Source organism: Histoplasma capsulatum, assembly GCF_000150115.1.
Source record: "Histoplasma capsulatum G186AR genomic scaffold supercont2.1, whole genome shotgun sequence".
Taxonomy (NCBI): Eukaryota; Fungi; Ascomycota; class Eurotiomycetes; order Onygenales; family Ajellomycetaceae; genus Histoplasma; species Histoplasma capsulatum.
The window spans coordinates 1,003,753-1,024,906 of NW_025544801.1; the positions used below are offsets into that span (position 1 = coordinate 1,003,753).

Below are 21,154 nucleotides of genomic sequence, written 5' to 3' on the forward strand. Positions count from 1 at the left end.
AAAGAGATAGATCGTTATTTCTCTTCCCACATTGGTTTTTAATTTTGAGTTTTTATCTATTAATTTTCATACTCGACGAAGCCATGATAGGAAATTAGACATCATGCGCAACTTCACTAGCATAATGAAGATGGGAGGTATACAGTGTATACTATATGCGGTACTTGAAGATTCCTGTGGTTTATTGTAGAGCAATACACTCGATCTCGACCGGGACGCCCTTTGGAAGCTGATGGACCGCAACGCAGCTGCGAGCAGGTTTATGCGTGAAGAACTTCTCATATTCGGCGTTCATCTCGGCGAAATCTTTCATATCTGTAAGGAAGACCTGAAAATGTATTTTCCCGGACGCGAATGGAAATGTTCAGTTAGTCACGCATGCGGATTTTGTTACCAAGGGTGTAGTTAACTTTAAGTGGCGAGGCAAGGAACAATTCATCCACAGTTGTTAAACGGGGAATATGGAGTTTCTTTAGGAAATTGTACTTCGTTTAGCAACTTACGTTAACTTTTACCACCCGACTCACGGTCGTTCCAGCCGCGGCCAGCACGGCAGCAATATTCTTGCAGCAGAGAGCAGTTTTCTCTCCAACCGAGCCTTCGATGAGCTTCCCGTTCTCATCTGCTGGGATCGCACCTGAGAGAAACACTTGTCCGTTCGCTTTGATAGCGTGAGACTAGTTTAAAACAGTAAATTGCAGATTAACTTCAATTTCCCAGTCAAAAGTAAAACCGTTGAATCACGGGGACGTACATAGGGGCCCGCAGCTAGATAAGCAGTTAATTGGGATGTTTGAAGTCAAACAGAGGCATTGAATGAAATATCCTTTCAAGGGGTGGGCAGGAATTGGAAAAGCGATGCGCGGGGTAAAATTAGGGTCTGACGAATCCGAACTTACGCGGGCAAGCATCGTTTGCAAAGACGTGGACAATATCAGACATTTTTCTAGAGACGCGCGGGGCAATTGATAGTGTAGAAGGGAATTGACGACAGAGATGAGGAGAGAAGCGAGGAAGACTGCGGGTAATCTGGTTTCTTAGATGCTGGCTCAACATGACCTCAAGAGACGTTGCGGAGTTGGTTCGTCATCACGGAATTGAATGCGGGAAAGTGGAGCGGGGGGTGGAGATCATGTGATTGCGGGTATATTCGGAGCGGTCAGCAAAATGGTTTTGATAAGATCTTGGCTATATCTCAGATCAGGATATCCAACCGGGATACGAACCTTGGAAGGAGGCCAATATCCTCGTGTAAAAGGCAGCTAGCTACCGTTCCTGAAAACTCCTTGTGCAAGTGAGCTCCAAAAACTGCGCAAAGTCATTGTTTCCCGTGGTTTCCACGAAGACCCCCCTGCAAGTATAAATTTTGTGCTGCTGGACTCCTCACCACTTTGGCCAACGCTAATCAGGATCCAAAGAAATATGCTCAATTGTCCTCATTCAAGCGAGACTTGCCCATGTCAATGGCGTCCATCTCACCCTGATCCCTATAAATTGGACCAATGATGGATCTTGCAGTATTTGTGGGCGGTGTTAGCTGCGTATTTCAGTTTCAATTCCGAAGGAACTCGCCCCTTTTCCTTCAGGTACTAGTTACTATCTTGCAAATACCAGTCTCTGCCTTTTAATGCCTGGATGCCCCCAGGTCGGCAAGATTTTTTTTGTTCATCTATCCTCCATCAATTGTTATTTCGCTACCGATTGGAGAGGTGGGCAGCCAAAAGAACATATTACGACAATCGTCGCTGGATAAGTTAATATGACTCGCTTCATTGTTAGCCTTGCCCTCCTACTTCAACTCGTTTCTGCGCATTTCTCTATTAAATACCCTTTCTGGCGTGGCAATTCCTATACATCTCAGTGGACTAGACCATGTGCGTTTCTATGCCCACTCCAGGAGTGCCATACCATCTTGCTCCCTTCCGACTTGCATTTTATTGCACAATATTTCTAATATAATGTTAGGCGGAGGTGTCAATGTGACGACAAACCGAACTGAATGGCCTCTTGGTGGCGGTTCCCTCCTCATCACTCCTTCGCACTCCTGGTCAATAACCTTCGTGAACCTTGGTATTGGATCTGATGATACAGTTATATTCAATATTTCTATGATCGAAGGTTTCAATCAAACCGGAAATGGCGCATTCTGTTTCCCAAAAATTCCAATTCCGCAAGGACTAGGCCTGACCGCTGGGTCTAACGCGAGTATTCAAGTTGTCCAAGTAAATGAACATGGGTCTGCATTGTATAATGTAAACTTCCTTTCTCATTTTCCCTCCTCGTTTCACGTTATTTCCGTTTGCGTCTATCTGAATCGCACGATCATGCCCATCCCAATGCTACATAGAACGGACATTATTTTTGTGTAGATCTAATAATATGTGCTTTCAAATAGTGTGCCGATATCACCTTTTCCGCTAACGCCACGCTTCTGTCTACCGACTTGTGCACCAATTCTTCGGGCATTGGCTGGAAGCCCCTTGGTGCAGAAACAGCCTTAAACAATACTTCACCTAAGCCCGGGGCGGGATCTATGCTTGCAATCGACAAATCCATTCAGAGCTTGGGACTTGGTGCGATTATAGCGATATTGTTCTGGAACTTGTATGTCTAGTTCTAGGGCTGTAAAGGGCTGGTAACGTTAAATTCTTGAGGCTGGAATATAATATTCCACTATGGTCGTATGACATCGACTGAAACCTGGATTGCTTGTTATACCTTCGAGTGGGTGATTGGCGGCTCCGCTTAATTTCAAGGAATGAATCAATGTGAAGATGAGTTGTATACACTTGCGGAACTGAGAATTAAGTGAAAATATCGGGATATCCATCTAGACAACATGTAGCACATGTGCCAAGTAAAAGCGTACACCTTGCGATAAATGGAACCATCGTCTGTTCCAGTAATTGAAGTGCCAGGTGCCCTAAGGATTCTACCATGCAAGCCATAATCGCCGTTCTGTTGATAGCAAATCACAATTTTTTCACTGTTGCCACCCCTAGAGCGTATTCCCAACAGCCTAAATAACGCGTTTCCTCCGCCCTGGGCACCATAGCAAACCCTTGAGACCTGAGTAGCCCGTTTCCCCGCCCGCGGCTATCAGAGCAGGCAGCAAAACAGCTTCCCCATATTGAATAATTAGTGTGTCGATTGAGTCTAGAAAATATTGTTGAATGTTTCTATTTTCACAGTGTGAATGTTCAAGAAAAACTTCTTGTAGAACTAGTAAAGAACAGAGTATAACAAATGAAGCTTGGGAAGGAGAACTTGCGAAGCAGGCTGAGAAAATCACTAGTGGTTAATTTGACATAGTTAGTCAGTGGTTTTAAGGTTTTAAACGCTAATTTAGCGCCGCGTTTATATCAACGGCAAGGATTAGGCGATATAATTTCACGTGACAAAATCTCGACCATCCATGGAACCATGTGGGGATTTGTCTCTCATAGATTATATGAAACCATTCTATGTACTAATACAGTTCCAACTCAGATAACTGCTGTATCCTCTTCACTGGTTGGACCCTCTTTTGGAAGCTCATTCTCACGAAAAACTATTAAACCGCAGGTCGTACATGACTTCCCTAAGTGCCTCATGACCTTGTGGCATTTCAGTAAGAGTTGAAACCTTTTCTCACTTAGATGACCATAGTTACACGGCAATGCTTGCAGAAAACGGAATAACAAAATGAGACGCACTAAGTATGACCTGATGATTCAAATAATGAGGTCATGTTTGCAGATCTGACCAGTGTGCATGCGCAGAGAACGGTCTGAGAACATCGCCCACGAACTGCAGTGGTTCATTTTTGCTGCGATTAGGAGTTATGTTTTAGACTGATTTGCGATCACCAAATTGCCGCGTGAGCGTGGGAACTCCTGGTATTCTGACCTATGAAGTGGTACAGGATCCAGTTATCGATGGCGTACTTCCACCCTAAGATCATGTCTTCACTTTAAATTTGTGAGTGGTGAGCGATGGAGTATTACCGACACTACACCTCCCAATACCAGTCCCAGATTCACACCGTGTGTCTTGCAACGTGGGTTGAGGGTAGTGGATATTCTTCGCTCTCTTTGTTGTGGGGGGTTATGATACATTATTCTGAATTCTGATAGATAATCAGAATTGTGCCTCCCTTTGATAAATACATCTTAAACATTTTCTTCCGCCAAATTTATCTAATTTGGCTACCTTTTTACTTTCTTTTTTATGCTTTTCTTGAAAATGCAAAACAATTCAAGAACGGAAAAGCGGGATTCTCCTGATTCCCCCCAGGTTCTCAGTTCAACTTCACAAATCGGGAGTTGTCCCAACATTTCCCGAAGGATGCTGGTTACAGAACGGTACCGGGAAGAATTGAAGTTACGGGAAGCAAGCCCCGATAAAATATTCTACGATGGTGTGAATTTAAGCGGATTGGATCCTAGTATGTAAATTCTTTGTTAGCCATCACACCCATTATTTACCCATCGGACTAACCTTATTCCCCAAAGATCTTATCACTCTAAGTGCGGAATCGAAAGAAAACCCGCGGGTATTACTCTGTTTCTAAGAATATAATGATTACCTGGCATCCTTTGACAGTGCATAGAGTTGGACCAGGAAGATGAAGTGGACGACTACAACCCTTATGGGAGGCTATTGCTTTTTGCCTCCATTTGCAAGTAAGATTAACCGAGTTTCTACGGAAAGAAGCTTATGGTATACTGCTAGGTACTATATTCGCTCCAGCTCTCCTCCTGGTCATGGCCGATCTTGGTATTAAAAATCCCACCTTGGGCGCCATCCAAATCTCAATATTTGTTTTGGCATTTGCACTTGGCCCTATATTCGCAGCACCGCTTAGCGAGATATATGGAAGAACTATGATCGTGCGTACGTGCAATATTTTGTTTATTGCCTTCTCGATAGGAAGCGGTTTCGCCCAGAATGTAAGTCCTTTCTCGGGGAGTATGTTCTAGCTGAGTTGACTAACTAGATTGCAGGCAGCTCAACTTGCCGTGTGCCGGTTCTTTGCAGGAGTTGGAGGTTCTGGTGGGTTGGCCGTTTTTGGAGGTGTCCTTGCTGATATTTGGGATCTCAAGGAACGAGCAAAAGCATCAGCTTTGATGTCAACTTTACTGTACGTTCACGTATTTCTGTTAAACACAAATACTGGTATTCGTCCTAATTTTCCCCAGAATTTTAGGGCCTGTGGTTGGCCCTGCCTGTGGTGGCTGGATATCTGAACGAGCCTCTTGGAGATGGACTTGTTGGGTCCCTGTATGCCATTCTCCCTTCTTTCTCCTGTGTTTTCAAATTCACACCAAATCTTACCATATCAGGCCATGGCTGCCGCAGCATTGGAAATCATCTCTCTTATTCACATGAAAGAGTCGTATATTCCAATACTTCTTGAACGGAAACTTCAGAGAAATAAGCGATTACATCCAGATATGGACCTATACACGGTAGTCGAATTGCTCTTAGATTTATCCACTCGGAGGGCGGGATCGTTTATCTCCTCTGCCATTCGCCCTGGTATGTATCTTTTTGACACAAAATCTAACGACCTTCTTTGCTAACCCTGCTAGTGATATACTTGCTTGTCGACCCGGTTCTATTTCTGCTGTCGCTCTATTTCGCGTTCGTATTCGGGGAAGTTTACCTCCTTATAGTAACAGTATGAAAATGATCACGCCCTTATAACCCTCCTGGAGTGCACAAAATTTACCACTTACAATGATTAATAGTTCCCAGATATTTTCGGGGACGGATACGGCCATTCAGCTGGATTTGTCGGCATCGACCTCCTGGCCCAGGGGGTAGGTAATATCCTAGGTCTGATTGCAACAGTTAAAGCGCATGGGATTATATACGAACGGCAAACGCGCCCCGATAAGCGTTACAACCCGGAGTCTAGGTGAAAACATACTGAATTCTCTAGGATTATTTATGCTTAAAATTTAGTGCAACTAACACGTACGACATATTAGATTGGTTCCTGCATTCCCTGGTGCCCTTTTAATCGTCGCTGGTCTGTTCTTATATGGCTTTTCTGCACTCAAATATCACTTCATCGTGGTAACTTGCAATACCTTTTCTTTTCCCGTCATTGTTCCTCTTTTTCGTGTCACCAGTCAGCTTCATCCTTCTTCTCCCAAGTCTAACAGACCTTAAGCCTTTAGTTGGTTTCGTAATCTTCGCTGCTGGAGCAATGAATATATTTGTAAGGCCAATATTCTAAGTCTCACAACACATGGGAGCAATATGACTGATGTTCGATATACAGCTGGCAATTCAGCTCTATATTGTGGACTGTTTTGCGTTTCCCGCTTCAGCTGTCGCCTCATGTAAGTTAAGAATCCCCTAGTTACAAAATACTACCTACTAAACTCTGACAGTGTCCTTCCTCCGCTTTGTTTTCGCAGGAGGTAGGCATTTTCCCAACGGTCGTATTATACCCCATCAAAAACATATACACTCAATGAACTAAGCTAGAAACAAACCTTTTTCAGTATTTCCACTTTTCGGCCCAAGACTCTTCCAAACACTGGGAGTTGACTGGGGTACAGGACTTCTCGCATTCTTGTCGCTGGGTCTAGGTCTTCCGTTCCTCCCATTGGTCTGATGGCCCTAGTTGAGTCGATAGTTTTGGATACGAACTAACTCGTCGCATCTAGATTTATATATTTGGTAAGAAGCTCCGCGAAATAGGGAAGTACAATATGCGAAAGATAACTTCACACTAGGTGGTGATACAAAAAGTTTCCTTTAAAGCATGGGAGTTTGCGTGCGGTGGCGAAAAAGCTATGGTGGTGAGATAAATGAAAAGGGGAGGGCATTTGGATCACCTAAAGACAAATCCGAGGTATTCAAATGTTTATAGTCAAACGACGAGGCGATGCGGATATCAGAATTCTACGGAATTATCCTATAATCCAAGTTTTAGCTCAAGATGGATGACTGGAAATTTTTATTAGGGGATAGGAAAAAAACCCCTTTTCCAACTTTGACAGAAGCACAAAACGATTACAAGGCAAAAGCAATTATGGCTTCTATTCCTCAATAAATTGAATGACTGGTCAAACTGCTCATATTAATTGTCTCTACTCGCGCTAACATCATATTTGATATCTACAGCACAAGCCACAACAACTATAACTCCCAAAAATACTAGCATAGCAATCACGGCAAGCAGCTGGTGTATAGGAAGCTGGAACTGCGGGACTAACATTGTGTGGAGGTCGAGGAGAACATTCTCGATAGAAAGTACAAATGTGAAGGCGAGATGGCCAATGCATTGATAATCATACGCCAGTCTATACAAACGGAGAGGAAAAGTCCCAAGCAGCAGCCATTGGTATGGGGTCTGTCAATATAAAAATAATCAGGGCCACATACTTGCACAGAAACGGCATGCGCCAAATGCGTATGCTAAAGATATTTCCATGGCGAGGATAACTAATTTGTAATATTTATGGGAAGTTGGCGAAAGGAAGTCTTCAGTAAAATGGAAGCAACAACAGCTTTGTCGTCGGTGTAGTGACCACAATGGCAGGTAGCAGCCTAGCCAAAGTTGATATATGATGCAGCAAGACCAGTACTAGAAATCTATCTGTCTCGTTAGCCTCTTAAGTAGATTAACTGTTAGCTATGCTTACCATGATCATACAAATCCAAGTATTATCGATCTGAAGGTTGAAAGTATAACATCGGAATAAGCAGAGCAATAATAATCAATCTTGGGCCATGAATTTCCGGGTTTTCGTAATTTCGCGTCTCCCATGTTGCCCTAAAATCGAGAGGGGATATAAACTTGTGGGCAGGCAGTAGAGGGTTGGGGTATTTGAGATTAGAGTTCTAATGTCAAGAAGCGAGACCAGTATCCAGCATCATTGAAGCACCGAGACGTATCCTGACCGACCCTATGCTATAGAGAAGGCAACAGCAAGGCCCACTAGATTGAAGGAGACACACCGTTCTTGAAGCAGGAATTCATGCTTAAAATAACCCCCATCGCGCACTTAGCATATCGAAATCCGTCCATCGGTCAAAGGAGATCCTAAGAGTGAATTACACCAACCCCACATTTCTCCTTCTAATTTCCTATTCCGTTTTCATTTTCGTACAGGAAATGCCATCAAGAGAACGGAAATCCAACATTTTCAACGGACTTCATTCATCCCACGTGCTCGGTTGTTTTCAGGAGTGGACCAACTGGCCGAGCCGTCACCACAATACATCCTCCTTTCTCAAACATCCCATTTGAAATAGAAATGGAAATGAACCGTGATTCTGGTCTAGCCAGATCATATCATAGCATCCCTTGCTCCACTTAGCTTGAAGGGTTGAAGCAGCGAGACAGAGTGGAGTTCAAGGGCGTCGAGGAGAGGGAGGTGCATAATTCATCAACTTCTCGGGCTGAACATATATCTGGAGTCTGGTAGAAAAAGCTGCGTAGCACAAGAAAAGATTTAACGGCGTACAAGAATGGCGGGGCTTCCGACGATTCAATCGAACAATTTTCATGGGAGAAAAACTAAAGAAAGCCACCGTAATGCTCCAAGATCATACAGACTTTCAGCCAGAATGAGGTCAAATGCAAACTCACAAAGAGTCTGTTCAAGCACCCAGGATTTGAAATACTCGCTGCTAAAGATCCAACAAGAGAAGATGTTATTACCTACGTATCACATTTCAAGTCATTCATCCACGAATATTCCAGTAAAATCGCACAGAAATTCATACACAATGGATATCTAGAAAACAAACGAAATCCTTCCCGCCGTCAGAGTGTAGTACATTTATCCACAGGAAACGAACTAAACAGAATTGTCCAAGAATATCCTGAATTCCATATACATTATCATAAGAATATTCATGAAGCAGATAATTGGTCAAAATAAATTACATGCGAAAAAAAAGTTGCCACTAACATATATAGACGGAAATTTATACCACAACTAGGTTACTAATCGGCACACCCTGCGAAATAAACTGATATCTCCTTCGAAAACCCACACCCAAAGCATGCTTAAAGTAGTTGTATGTTTCATCACCGCCGGCAACAAGTATCAAGCTTATCGGATTCAGACGGGGAATTCCGCCAGCAACGGTTTGTATTTCGTCGAGCAAAGGGCGAATGAGGTATGGCTCCTCTGAATCTACCGTTGGGTTCTGGGACGTGGTATCGGAGTGCGTACCTGAGCCGGAGGTTGAAGAAGAGGCCTGTCGGGGATCGCCCAGCTGAGGGTACGAAACCACGATCACAAGCTTGAGGGAATCGCTCGTAGGGCGGAAGGAGGGTATATTTTGGATTTTCGTCGAAAAGCTGCACCCGCCCCGTTTTATGACGATTACATGGTGTGTCTTGGGGACTACTTCAGGAAGCCGATGGTCACAGAGCTCATCTGAGAGGTAAATGGTAGACCATGGAAGGCGGTTAAGCAGCTTTTTGGCTTGTCTGGACTTCGCTTCGGTGGGTGGAGGAAGTACGGCATCTTCAACATCAGGAAGTGATGTCGAGCCCTTGCCGGTAGAAATAGTCGCGGGGACTGAAACGCGGATGGCTGATTTCAGAGATGAAAGGGAGTCCAGTGTGGGTGAGTTAGAGTCATCTCGGAGAAGGGAGGTGACCTGGTTAAAGAAGGATGCAAAAGCTAGTTTCATGTTTGATGCGTCAAATGTTGACGTGTCGAGCGATGCGTGGAGCTCATCGAGTGCACCTATAATGGTTTCGCCATTTGTGGAGGTTGTGAGTATTGACGATACGTTTCCATTGGCTACCTCCGATCTGAGGTCCAAGACAACATCCAACAACGCTGAATCCTGCACCCGCGTGAAGTTTGGGTCTTCAGAGTTCAGAACATCCGTTATTTCCTTCGAGATATAAATCTTTTCATCCTTTCCTAGTGGAATGTTGTTGATAACTTGGACGCGATATCCTTCAGCGAACCCTGATGATTGATCCGTCAATAGTGGAACATCCTGGATCATACCCAAGCGAAGGCCTCCAAGGGACTTCACGAGAAGTCCGTCTTGAACTCTTTCCAGCGATCCAGGGCCAAGGATGATGTTGGTAGCTGGCGGAAATGTAAGGTCAACGGTTGGTCTAACCGTCATTAGTGCACTGGTAGCTTTTGGTGGAATAACCTCGGGTGGTAGCGTCCAAGGGAAATATGTATAGTTTGATGGTGATGTTAAGTCGGACATGGAGATACTCGGATGATCAACAGTATAACCGATGATAGGAGATTCAGCCTGTTGACGAGGTGGCATCAGGTGCAATCTAGCGAGGCTTGCTGCGTGGAAAATATCAGGCCGCGCAGCGGTCGACGAGGCTCCGAAGGGCGGGGGTGGAGCCGGCACTGCACAGGTTGCTCCAACGACAAGTTCTGTACCACCAGGAAACGTGTCTGCTCGCTTCGCCCTTTCCTTAGTGGCGTTCCTAGTCGACTTCGGGATAATAAGGGGGTGGCCTTCGGTATTAAAAACAAACGGAGCATCAAGATCATTTAGGGGGTGCGAAGGGCTAAAAAGTAGAAAGAGATACTTCGTCGTTTCCCCGAGGAAGAAGCTTTCCATCCTGTCACTCAATTGCCCATCTCGAACATCCTGAAGACCAGCCCAGCCACACCTAGTCCAGCATCTCCGCTTGATATCCCTCAATACCATCTCTCCAACATAGTGATACCACGGGTCTTTAGTGGCCATATACAGGTAATAAGTGGACTCGACAAACTCGGGGCGGCCTCCCCACCACCCAAGGCCGTTTTCAATGTTCCCTGTGCCGACATTCCACCGTTCCGGGAAAGCAGAAAATCGAGTCCAAATGGCGGTGTGTAGCAGATGAGCCTCGATGGCCCCAGCCAGATCCCCAGCCAAAGTTAAAAGGCCTGGGAAATATGCACTTAAACTATCTATCCAAAGGGCGCGTGTAGCTCCGGTGATGATGTCGCCTTGGATATAATGAGGATATTGGTAGCCGGAACCGCGATATAAATGGTGGTTTATGGATGCTAGAGATTCCTGCCAAACATTAAGGAATGCATCTGAGGAATGCTGCTCCTCACTAAGGGGGGAGTAAAAATCATCAAGCCAATGAAACGGGCTTGACAGGTTGAAAGACGGGCGGTCACCCTCGGATAACAAGATATGAGATTTAAATGCATATTCGAAGAAACTATCAATCCCAGCACCGATCTGTCATAAAAATTACCTGGTAAGTGATAAATCACACAAGATAATCACAAAAACATTCCCACTTACACCTGTGTATGAGTTCACCCACTTCCCAGACTCGGGATCAATGCCAGCTCCGATCAGGCCAATGTCACTTCGGCGGGACCAAACAGCCCAAAACGCCCTTTTGGCAAATTCTTCAAAACGCCCATCGCCGGTAAGCCTGCTAAGAACCGTAAGTTCCAGAACCAAACTTCCAGCGCCCGCGCTGCATGTTTCTGTAACCTCTGGTGTTTCAGAAGACTTCTCCTCTTCTTTCGCATGGCCTTTACCGGTGCAAGCCGCCGTTTCTGGTACTATATCTGCATTGAAAGGGGAATTGGGGTAAAAGGGGACGCCATGCCGCAGATTAACACGTGGATATGGGATTCCCGTTGCAGTATAGAAAGCAGGTAAAATCCGGGCACCAAGATCCATCGCGAGACGGAGCAGTTGTCCGTTGTAGACGAAGCCATTTTCCCATCTAATCCCGGGGCTGCCTTTAGTCTGTCCACTTTTATTCCATAATTTCGCAAAGGAAGCTTCGTCTTCTGGGGGATCATATCCACGGATAGGCAATTCGCCTATTGCGAAAAGATGCGCGCTGAGAAGGCCGCCTATTTACAAGGACACTCAATGGTTAGAGATGCTGTACATAAATGGTATTCTAAGCATTTCTCCTCACCTAAGCCTCTAATCACTGTTTCAAACACTTGGACCTTGCTATCAAAATCGAAGCCTTTCCCTCTCGATCCTGTACCAGCTGGTCCATCCGACCCATCGCCATATAGCTCTACCAAATCTCGCACACCGTCCTGGAAATACCTCCACGCCTTACGCGAGCTTTCCGAGTCTGAATTCGAAGCGGCTGATCGAGGCAGGGAGGAGGAAAGTATCGCTAAGGTAGACAAACTATCGACGAGCGTTAAGGAGTAATTTCCCAGAACATCATTAATATGTACATGAGCGGGGTTTTCACGATCGCGTGTTAAGGGGCGACAAGAGACGGGTCGCAATTCATCCTCAGGGAATGCATGCTTCATATAATTTTCGAAACCGTGGTAGAACATATGCTCTGTCTCCTTTCTGTACAGAGGATAGAAGCAAGTTGCATGGAAAATTAGCTCTCCGTTTCTCAAAAAATTGTCGCCCGGAGTAATCCGCCCGAGTCACCCCTCAGGCATTCGTTCTCCCTAAAATCAGTCAATAACGTAAATTTAACAATCCACATACCTCAACTCCCAAATCTGGGCCCCGCTCATTGCCCTAGCTAGAGGAACCCAAAAGGAAACAACTGTAACAAAAACGACGGCCCAACCGCAGACAGTCCATTTTGCACCGTTGCGGAAGCGAGACATCGGGAAACAACGACGCCGGCATCTCGAGTGCATCACCGACAATCAAGTGAAGTCCGTGAGCTTAAGAATATCATTGAGAGTCTCCGAATCCGTCAGCGTCGCTGAGCTGGGAAAAAAACAACTTTTTGGTACTTTTCTGTTCTAGTCCGGCTCCCGCGAGAGTTGCTTGAGACTAGGGATAGAGGGGTTTATATGTTCCCGGTGATAAAAAAGTAGGGAGGGGAGGGATATGGCCCCAAATTCCGTCCCATATGCATACTGGTTACGGAGTAGACGGGCAGGTAGAAGCCAAAGAGTCGATGTTGCCCATGGATCTTGTCAACTGAACACATTTTCTTTCCAGCGGAGAGGATAGTTATTATGTCAGCCTCCAAAAAGAATGAGTTAACTAACTAGAGTTAGTCGGGTTATGGTTGAGCGTGGTTTCAAAAATTAACCAAACGTTCAAACCATGTTCAACTTCTACCATCCCATCTAAAACACACCCACACCACACGCTTCATGCTTGACTTCAGTTACATTACAAATGCACACTCACCACCCAGGTTAGGACTGGGGTTAGAAGTTAGGATTGGATTAGGATTAGGGTTGGTTGAGAGATGTCGTTTAAGTCCTCGCATCGTGAGAAACTAACTATCTACACTGTAGTTAACTGCTTGGATAAATAATGTTTCATGGTATATTTTAGTTGAGTTGGTTTTTGATCAGAGATTGTTCAAAGTGTATGCCCAGAATAGTTAACATGTTAACTTTGCGGCTGAGGCGATGGGGATGATGATTGAACGATTACGGCATTTTCTGCTCTCTTCTCTCCTCATATGGCTTATATATGTGTAGATAGAGATATTTTACTATCATTTTCACGCATATGCGATTAAATATGTGTTTGCTGGGGGAGTTTCTTGCATACTGGGCATTTGCACATTCAGTTGCGCTAGATCGAAGATGGCTAGTGGAAACCAACCTTGATGAATCAAGCATAAATCAAACACCTCAAATATAATATCTGGTCGAATGTCAGAAAATCAAGGGGCAACCAAAAAGCATTTCACTATCGGATCCTCCATGGTTTCACTCAACAACACCGGCCGCCTTCCCTACAAAAACGGAGATGAAGAACTTAAGAACAAGACATCCTTCGTCAGAAATCAAGCCTCAGTAGAAAATGAGGAATGAAAAATATGAAAAATATCCTTTTATTTCCTACAAGGGTGATAATACTATACATAATTCACCGCTTCTGCTCCAGAAGCTCTCCAGGCTGAATATCCAAACCGTCAGGTACGTGGAGACGCAACTGTGGCTGCTCATCAATGACGCGATGAAGGTCTCCATCATAGCTCGGGGGACGATTCAGTGCTTCGTGGACGTTATCATTTCCTGTGCCTCTTCCGTGCGAATTAGTTGGGTCGCGTCGCTGCCAGTGGACGAGATTTGGGTTTATTTTCTGCAGCGGATTGGTTCATTAGCCACAGTACTGTCGTAGTTCATGTGTCTTCAAAAAAAAAAACAATGTAGAATCGGTCAAGGCAATGGTCAGAAAATTTTTAAAGTGTTGTGTATGTTATATACGCACCACACTATCCCTCCAGAGGCCATAGGCGGGTGGCGGTGGAGCAAGTCCACCCAAGTGCTTGCTGCTGCCATTGCGATTATTCGAGTCTACTTCCATCATGATCTCTTCATCTCGAGCCAGAATTACCGGTATTGGCTCATCTGGCAGGGCGTACTCCAGGGTGCTGACCGCTTTTGGTGCAGCGGGAGGAAGAGGTGTCGGGCTTGTTCGCCATGAGAGCATGAAAAAAAGAATAAAGGAATGGCAAAAATATATCACAAATACCGTCAAGGCTAGTATTAGCACAATGTGGAATTCACGAGTTTGAACAATGTTAGAAAGGGACAACGAAAGATCTAGCAGCAGATTTAGTATATGTATATGAAAACTGCGCATTCTTGGGTGTCGGAGAGTCTAAATCGGGAAAAGGAGCTAGAGGACTCACATATGATAAAGAGGATTAGAACAAGAGATGAAGCCAAGGCGCAATCAACAAGCTTCTTCCTCGCTTCCTTAGATCTCATCCCAGGGCCGCCACAGAAACGGCCCTGTTTTAATCGATTGTCGTATTTTCGTCTTGCCCGTGCTCCAAAATGATCGGGTGTAGCTCCCGCGATGGTCTGTGACAGATTGTGATGTGAATCATTCACATGCGTTTGAGTTTGGAAGTGTCGTCCTGATAATCCAGCCTCGGCCATTTCAATGCTCGAAGGGTCCAATGGCTGTGTTCTCCTATATCCAACCGTGTGGTCACTCTGTCGTCGTCGAGGCCTTCCGATTCTTTCATCAGAGAAAAGAGACAGCCACATTCGAGGTGCTCGTGCATTAGAAGCGGCAGATCCCACATTTTGTGCACTGATGCTTGATGTACCACGAAACAAGGATCTAGCCCGATTACGGAAGCCATTATCGCACCGCACGGTTCCAGGAGTTTCCTGTTGTCTTGACAAAGAAGTGGAACGCTCCATCACAATTCTCTTCAATTTTTCGCGTTCGGATTTCCAAATGCATAAGAGATATATTCCCTTTTTTTTGGCAAAAAATGGTACCGGGAGCGGAGTTGTTGGTAAATAAATATCTGAATCCGAAATCCTGGATATGATCAAACTTTCTCTGCCAAAACAGCGATTTTCTTCGTCACACAAATAGGCAAAAGCGGTTTCTCAATTCCCCGTGATATCGAGATCGAATGGTAAACAAAATTCGGGATCCGCGTGTCTTTCACAGGGTCTCCCTCCTGCCACCAAGTCGTAGGAGATGATGAGGCAACGCGGTACGAAGGAGAAGATTAATAAACAGAAGAAACGAGTGGCTGTTAACAACCGGGCAAAATATTACTGTGACAGATCCCGCCTATCAATATTCCACTCGATCAAGCATTGTTGACTGCAATTGGTGAAATATGGTGTGACTCAGGCGGAAGGAAGCGTAGCTCCGGATTCAAACTCCTACACGATGTATTAAAAGTAGGGAAACATGAAGATAAAAAACGGCGTTGTTGACCACAGCAATCAAGAAATAAATGCAAGGTAAAGATAAATAAAAACTGGCAACAAAAAGAAAGGAGTCAATCCAACTTGCAAGAACTCGAAGGGGTTAAACCAAAGGACAACAGCAGTGCAAGAGAATCAATCCCATGTGAAAGAGGTGACAAAAATTGTCACAGGCTTTACTGTGCTCACCTGCTCCAGAGACTGGGAATGGCTGTTAAAAACAACTCTGCTAGCAAGAAGTGTTTCAAGCGAAAGTGATTGAGAAAGACGAAGTGAAAAAAGTCACTCGCTCTTGGCCGTCCTCGATCAATTCTTCAGGATATGAATACTCCGAGTCCTTATCCAAACGACCTGGCATACAACGGACAGAGCGAAACAGGAGAACGCAACGCTACAAACTCTAGCACTAGTTTAATATGCAGGGAGGAATAGCTGCAGCATCTGCAGCATCGATGTTTATAATCTTCATGGAGGCAACTTGGGCGAGTGGACCAACAGGGGAAGGTTTGATGGAGGAACTGCCTGCGGCCAGAACTACAACCATTTCAGGATCCATGGGTGACCTGGAATGGGAGTAGATCAGGAGGCAGCTGTGTCTCGGTGTGTTTCGAAACTCCGACAGGACACCAGCTTGTTGGCCAGCAGGCGCGGAGTAGGAGTTGTGGTGGCTGCGCGTGGTTTAGAGTGTTGCGTGGTTGCCAAGGAATATCCGAAGCATGTCCAGGCTTGCTTCATCATGGTTTCAGCTGTTTCACCCGCAGCCAATCTGAACCAACCAGCCCCTGGCGAAGATCCGACAATGGAGGTTCGTGCGCAGAGGCGTGTTGACAAGAGAACCCCGGAAAAGAAGATCAAGAGGGAAGACAAGATAGAAAACGTTGGCTTGAAAACGCATTCGTTTACTTTTGATATACTGAAAATCTATCAACCCAGGGGGAGCTGGCTCCAAAATTCACCACTCCCAATACCACTCCTACTCCTACTGCCTCAATCCATGGATCGATACATCAGTCGATCCGACAAGCCCCACTCTCTCATTTGATAACCCAAAAAGCTCCTACTCCGTGGGTATCAATTCTCTTGGTGTCAGGATAAACCGAGGCATAAATTTATCATGAGGATATATGATATAAATCTATTTTACAGAGGAGTGAAAAAGGAAAGGGGAGAAACCATGGCGGGACAAATATTTGGAAATCATTGAGCTTCGGAGGGCCATACATAAGAATCAAAGGAAAGGAAGTTGGCACAAACATCAGAGACAGTGGCTGTAACATTTTGAGATTGTGAGACATACAGAGGGTGGTCAAGATTAAATTCCCTGGTCGCGCTTGATATAGATCATTTCAACATGCTAGAAAATCAAGGAATGGATAAAACGATTCGTAACGATTATCACACCTGCTGTTTTACTTCCCTAGTTCTCCAAGCATGAGATTTCTATCAGAGGAGCCGGAGACAACTGTAGAAAGGAAATATTCATTAGTAAACCACCGCATCTTTTCGATGACAGAAGAGAAAGTAGTAGGCATATCATGTTAAGTTAAAAGACTTATTTGGGCTTACTTATTGGTTCCTCGCTAGGTGAAAATCGCACGTCATTCACAGTACCCTTATGACCCGGCAGTTTATAGAGCAACTTGCCCGACTTCACATCCCACACGACAACGCTTCTGTCACCGCTGCCAGCCGCAATCCTCTCCCCAGTTGGATTCCAACTAGCTCGGATCAGATTCTTCTCCAACCCAACTGGCGCGCCATCGAAGGTCTTGATATGTCTATCAACCGGCGCGAAAGGCCGGATATCCCACGTGCGCACGGTCGAATCATGCGAATTGGAAAGAAGTGTTTGCGAATCCGGCGAGATCTGGAGCGAGGAGATCGTATCCGTGTGACCCACCATGGAATATGTAATGGCGCATTTTCTTATATCCCAGACATGAATGTCATTATCAATGCCGCCGCTGTAAATCTCGTTGCCGGCCTCTGCCAGCGCGACGGCCGTGACAGGCATCTCAGACTCCAAAAAGTCAATCGCGTCCTTTTGTCGCGGGTCCCATATTCCCACGCACCCGTCGTCGCTGCCACTTATTAGCAATTCTTGGCCCCTTCTGCTGACGTCGAGGCAATTGATGATCTCCTCGTGTCCGGCGTGTCGACGTATTCTTTGCCCAGATTCGGCATCCCAACTGGCAAGGGTCATGTCTGCGGATGCCGTGAAAATGATTTTCGAATCTCGTGACCAGTGTAAATCTAGAACCGCTCCCTTGTGCCCAGTGATTACGCCGTAGTTCTCGCATTGTCCGTATGTTCGCCATAGCACTGCAATTTCGCCCCAGAAGAATGTCAGAGTTAGTTCTCCCATGTTCAAGTACTATCGAAAGAAATATTGGCGATCGACGTTGCAGGACCTAGAGCGCGGCGTACTTATCGACCTATCCATCGAACCTGACGCAATATTCTGACCCGTTGGATCAAACCTTGTAGCAAAAATCTCTCCTGAATGACCTATGCAAGATTCCAAATATCAGTGCCATGCCATAACCAAAATCACCCAGCCCTCAATGTCCCCATAATAAACGCACCTGTAAGCTCCATGATAGGCGCCTCAAGACCACTCGTGCGCGGGATCTAGAGAAAAGCAACCAAAGCAGCCAGCCACATTACGCATTAGCCCATCAATTCACATCCAATCCCAAGCACCAATATATCATTCTCTTCTCTTTCTTTCGTATTTTTGCCCTGGGTAATCAAAATTGAGAAGGACGAAAAAAAAAGTTTTTTCGGGCGTACTGCTTGTATAAGAGCTCCATTCTGTGCCGAGTTATTTACAACAGCAACCGCCCTCCCATCGCCCAGATTTGAATCTGACCTCGGCCGTTTGACCAGCTGGGTGGATCGAAAAGAGTCCAGCGCAGGACGCTTTTCCGCAGACATCATTGTATTCTGCTTCTCATGCGACAATGGTCCTCGTTGTTTACCGGATCAGGGAGAGCTGTGGAAGGATGCTTCGCTCAAGTGGCGAAAAAAATGGAGGTGATTTTTAGAATTCAGTCAACGGCAAAAAAAGCCACCGGAAGCATGCAAGATGAAATCAAAAAGTAAAATACGGAAATGATATAACCGTCGACGAATTGCGCTTTGGGGAGCAGCGAGGGTGTAAATGGGTTAAATTCGAGCTTCCAACCCGTCCTTCTTGGGCTCGTTGGCGAGCGCTTATTTTAACGCCAAGCCAAGCGAACTCGTTGAGTTTTCGCGTTCAAACCTTTGCCGCGCGGGGGCAAAATGGGAGGACACCACCAACCGTCCAATCTATCGTTGTCATTCGTTGAGTTTTCGCATACCCCACGACTACTCCACGTGCCCGAATGAGTTCGGTGTTTTGCGATTGAAATATGTAATGTGCAACAATTATCACGGCTATTACTCCTACTCCATATTTCCTTCCCTACGAGACGATTCCCGAGAACACAAGAGAACCTTCACAGTTTCTGCACGATTAGATAGCTCCAGACATCTAGCCTATTTTAGCTCCATTTCCAGCATATAAGAAAAGAAATGGCCTCGACCAAGACGTCAACGTCAAGAATAGGTGAAGAGTACGTTTTCCCACCCTAATGTCCCACGGTTTAACAAAAAACTTCGGTACGCAAGAAGTGCTAACCTCAACGAGCGTCCTAGGACATGGAAGTGAGCTTTTCTGGCATTGATCCCTCGAATACCCCCTTGCGCTTCCCCACAGCCCTCTTAAACGCTCCCCACCCCCGGCCTTATTTCCAATTCTCAGAGCAACATAAAACTTAACCACCGGACAAAACACTAACCTCCCGAACCCAGAACGAAAGTCGACAAAGTCAACGCCGAGCTCGTGACGCTGACATACGGCACGATCGTCGCGCAACTCTGCGACGACTACGACAGCGACTATGCGGAAGTAAACAAGCAGCTGGATAAGATGGGATATAACATCGGCATGCGGCTGATCGAGGACTTCCTGGCCAGGTCGGATACCGGCCGCTGTGCGAATTTCAGAGAGACGGCGGATATGATTTCGAAGGTGCGATCACTTGTCATTAATTACAGTATTTTTATTAGTAGTGTCTATTTTATCTGCGTATATGAAGTGCATATCAGAGAACTAACCTGAATCAACTCATTCGCCTGCTGCTACTGCTCCAGGTTGGATTCAAAATATTCCTCAACATCACGCCGACAATCACGAACTGGACGAGCGATAACAAATCCTTCTCTCTGGTGTTCGATGAGAACCCGCTTGCGGACTTTGTGGAGTTGCCCGATGACGGGCGGGCGCAGGATGAGTTGTGGTTTTCGAATATTCTATGTGGCGTGCTACGAGGGGCGTTGGAGATGGTGAGTGTTTTGTTTTATTCATTTTAAATTTTAATTTCAGTTATTTATTGGCACTTTTCTTCCGCTCTTTCTTCGAGTGGCAAATTTTAACCATGCTGCGGCGCAGTTTTGGTTTATAATTTCTTTCTTGGAGCTGCAAAGACGGGTTTAGTTTAATTGATTGGAAAATTAACGAGTACTAATATTAACAATGTGGAAATTGCTGCAGGTCCAAATGCAAGTTGAAGCACATTTTGTGAGCGATGTGCTGCGCGGAAATGATACGACGGAGATGCGGGTGTCGTTAGTCCGGTATCTCGAAGACGAGTTGCCGCCAGACGATGAATGAATGAGTGTATGTATGTATGAATGAATGAATGAACTTTATTCTTTTGCTATTTTCCCCGCTTCCTTTCCTTATACAACCGTTCTAGTCAGCTTTCCCCCTTTGTCCCTTGTTTCTTGATGTTTGAACATGTATTCTATTATTGCCTGCCGTAGGAAGGGGGGTGAGTATAAGGAGCCACATCTATAAGAGCAAATGGTTGGGTATAAGGATATTAATATGTCAAAAATGGGGCTGGGAGGTTCTTTCATTCATTTTCAATGCCTGCGATAAAGGCGTAGTCGACTGTTTCCTTAAACATGGCTACTATATATAAAGATATTTTTCTTTGTGGAACGTTAGTTATTATTATTACATGGACTGTGCATGTCCAGGGTACATATACATGACATTTATTAGATTAGAGCTAGCTGGTGAAGGCTATCCCCCATCCATACCCCTTGATATGCTTAAGTTGGTGGGATCTAGGCCAGGCTGGAGGTCTCCATACTGGTTAGCTAGTTAGGTATCCCGGAGTCGATCATTTTGTTACATAAGCGCCGTTTTCCGATGTCGTCGCTTCCGCCAAGCCGCACGCCCTTGTCAAAAGTCAATTGCTACGACTGCGAGAGGTCTCTGCTGTGCCAAAGGTAGACAACGGAGATAGAGAACGATTGATATATCGCGAGAAAGAAGAAAGGACGGAAGGACGGTAAGGAAGGAAGAAAGAAAGAAAGAAAAGGAGGAGATATAAATAGGCAGGGGAAAAAACGAACTGCGAGAGAGCGAGAGAGGCAGAGACAGAGAGAGTTTGAGGTCTCGCTGCTGCGCACGCAGTATATCTATTAATACACACACCAGAAGCAGGCCC

The 21,154-nt window shown here is 45.4% G+C and overlaps 8 protein-coding genes across 8 annotated transcripts; 4 read left to right on the forward strand and 4 right to left on the reverse strand.

Moving 5' to 3' along the window:
* Positions 1-17: 17 nt before the first annotated feature.
* HCBG_00305 (uncharacterized protein) lies at positions 18-1,043 on the reverse strand (the record flags this gene model as incomplete). The annotated part of the gene is made up of 4 exons (XM_045427355.1): positions 18-328; positions 504-677; positions 755-768; positions 900-1,043. The coding sequence occupies 4 exons, from the start codon at positions 940-942 to the stop codon at positions 182-184; spliced, it is 378 nt and encodes a 125-aa protein (XP_045291330.1).
* Positions 1,044-1,759: 716 nt separating this feature from the next.
* Positions 1,760-2,794, forward strand: HCBG_00306 (uncharacterized protein; the record flags this gene model as incomplete). The annotated part of the gene is made up of 3 exons (XM_045427356.1): positions 1,760-1,874; positions 1,966-2,252; positions 2,396-2,794. The coding sequence occupies 3 exons, from the start codon at positions 1,760-1,762 to the stop codon at positions 2,612-2,614; spliced, it is 621 nt and encodes a 206-aa protein (XP_045291331.1).
* A 1,951-nt stretch (positions 2,795-4,745) lies between these two features.
* On the forward strand, positions 4,746-6,610 carry HCBG_00307 (uncharacterized protein; the record flags this gene model as incomplete). Its single annotated transcript, XM_045427357.1, has 11 exons — positions 4,746-4,931; positions 4,986-5,122; positions 5,181-5,262; positions 5,325-5,520; positions 5,574-5,662; positions 5,733-5,902; positions 5,976-6,063; positions 6,161-6,208; positions 6,272-6,332; positions 6,384-6,413; positions 6,498-6,610. The coding sequence occupies 11 exons, from the start codon at positions 4,746-4,748 to the stop codon at positions 6,608-6,610; spliced, it is 1,200 nt and encodes a 399-aa protein (XP_045291332.1).
* Positions 6,611-8,388: 1,778 nt separating this feature from the next.
* HCBG_00308 (alpha-1,2-mannosidase MNL1) lies at positions 8,389-12,272 on the reverse strand (the record flags this gene model as incomplete). Its single annotated transcript, XM_045427358.1, has 4 exons — positions 8,389-8,634; positions 8,733-11,184; positions 11,251-11,819; positions 11,888-12,272. 3 exons carry the CDS (start codon positions 12,270-12,272, stop codon positions 8,935-8,937), a joined length of 3,204 nt encoding a protein of 1,067 aa, XP_045291333.1.
* Positions 12,273-13,741: 1,469 nt separating this feature from the next.
* Positions 13,742-15,990, reverse strand: HCBG_00309 (uncharacterized protein; the record flags this gene model as incomplete). Its single annotated transcript, XM_045427359.1, has 4 exons — positions 13,742-14,007; positions 14,137-14,471; positions 14,561-15,452; positions 15,798-15,990. 3 exons carry the CDS (start codon positions 15,081-15,083, stop codon positions 13,792-13,794), a joined length of 1,074 nt encoding a protein of 357 aa, XP_045291334.1.
* Positions 15,991-16,176: 186 nt separating this feature from the next.
* HCBG_00310 (uncharacterized protein) lies at positions 16,177-16,650 on the forward strand (the record flags this gene model as incomplete). Its single annotated transcript, XM_045427360.1, has 1 exon — positions 16,177-16,650. One exon carries the CDS (start codon positions 16,177-16,179, stop codon positions 16,648-16,650), a length of 474 nt encoding a protein of 157 aa, XP_045291335.1.
* A 69-nt stretch (positions 16,651-16,719) lies between these two features.
* Positions 16,720-18,743, reverse strand: HCBG_00311 (U5 snRNP-specific protein; the record flags this gene model as incomplete). The annotated part of the gene is made up of 5 exons (XM_045427361.1): positions 16,720-17,070; positions 17,175-17,930; positions 18,036-18,116; positions 18,194-18,239; positions 18,402-18,743. 5 exons carry the CDS (start codon positions 18,543-18,545, stop codon positions 17,018-17,020), a joined length of 1,080 nt encoding a protein of 359 aa, XP_045291336.1.
* A 263-nt stretch (positions 18,744-19,006) lies between these two features.
* Positions 19,007-20,307, forward strand: HCBG_00312 (BET3 family protein; the record flags this gene model as incomplete). The annotated part of the gene is made up of 5 exons (XM_045427362.1): positions 19,007-19,207; positions 19,290-19,298; positions 19,446-19,665; positions 19,788-19,979; positions 20,188-20,307. The coding sequence occupies 5 exons, from the start codon at positions 19,167-19,169 to the stop codon at positions 20,305-20,307; spliced, it is 582 nt and encodes a 193-aa protein (XP_045291337.1).
* Positions 20,308-21,154: the final 847 nt, after the last annotated feature.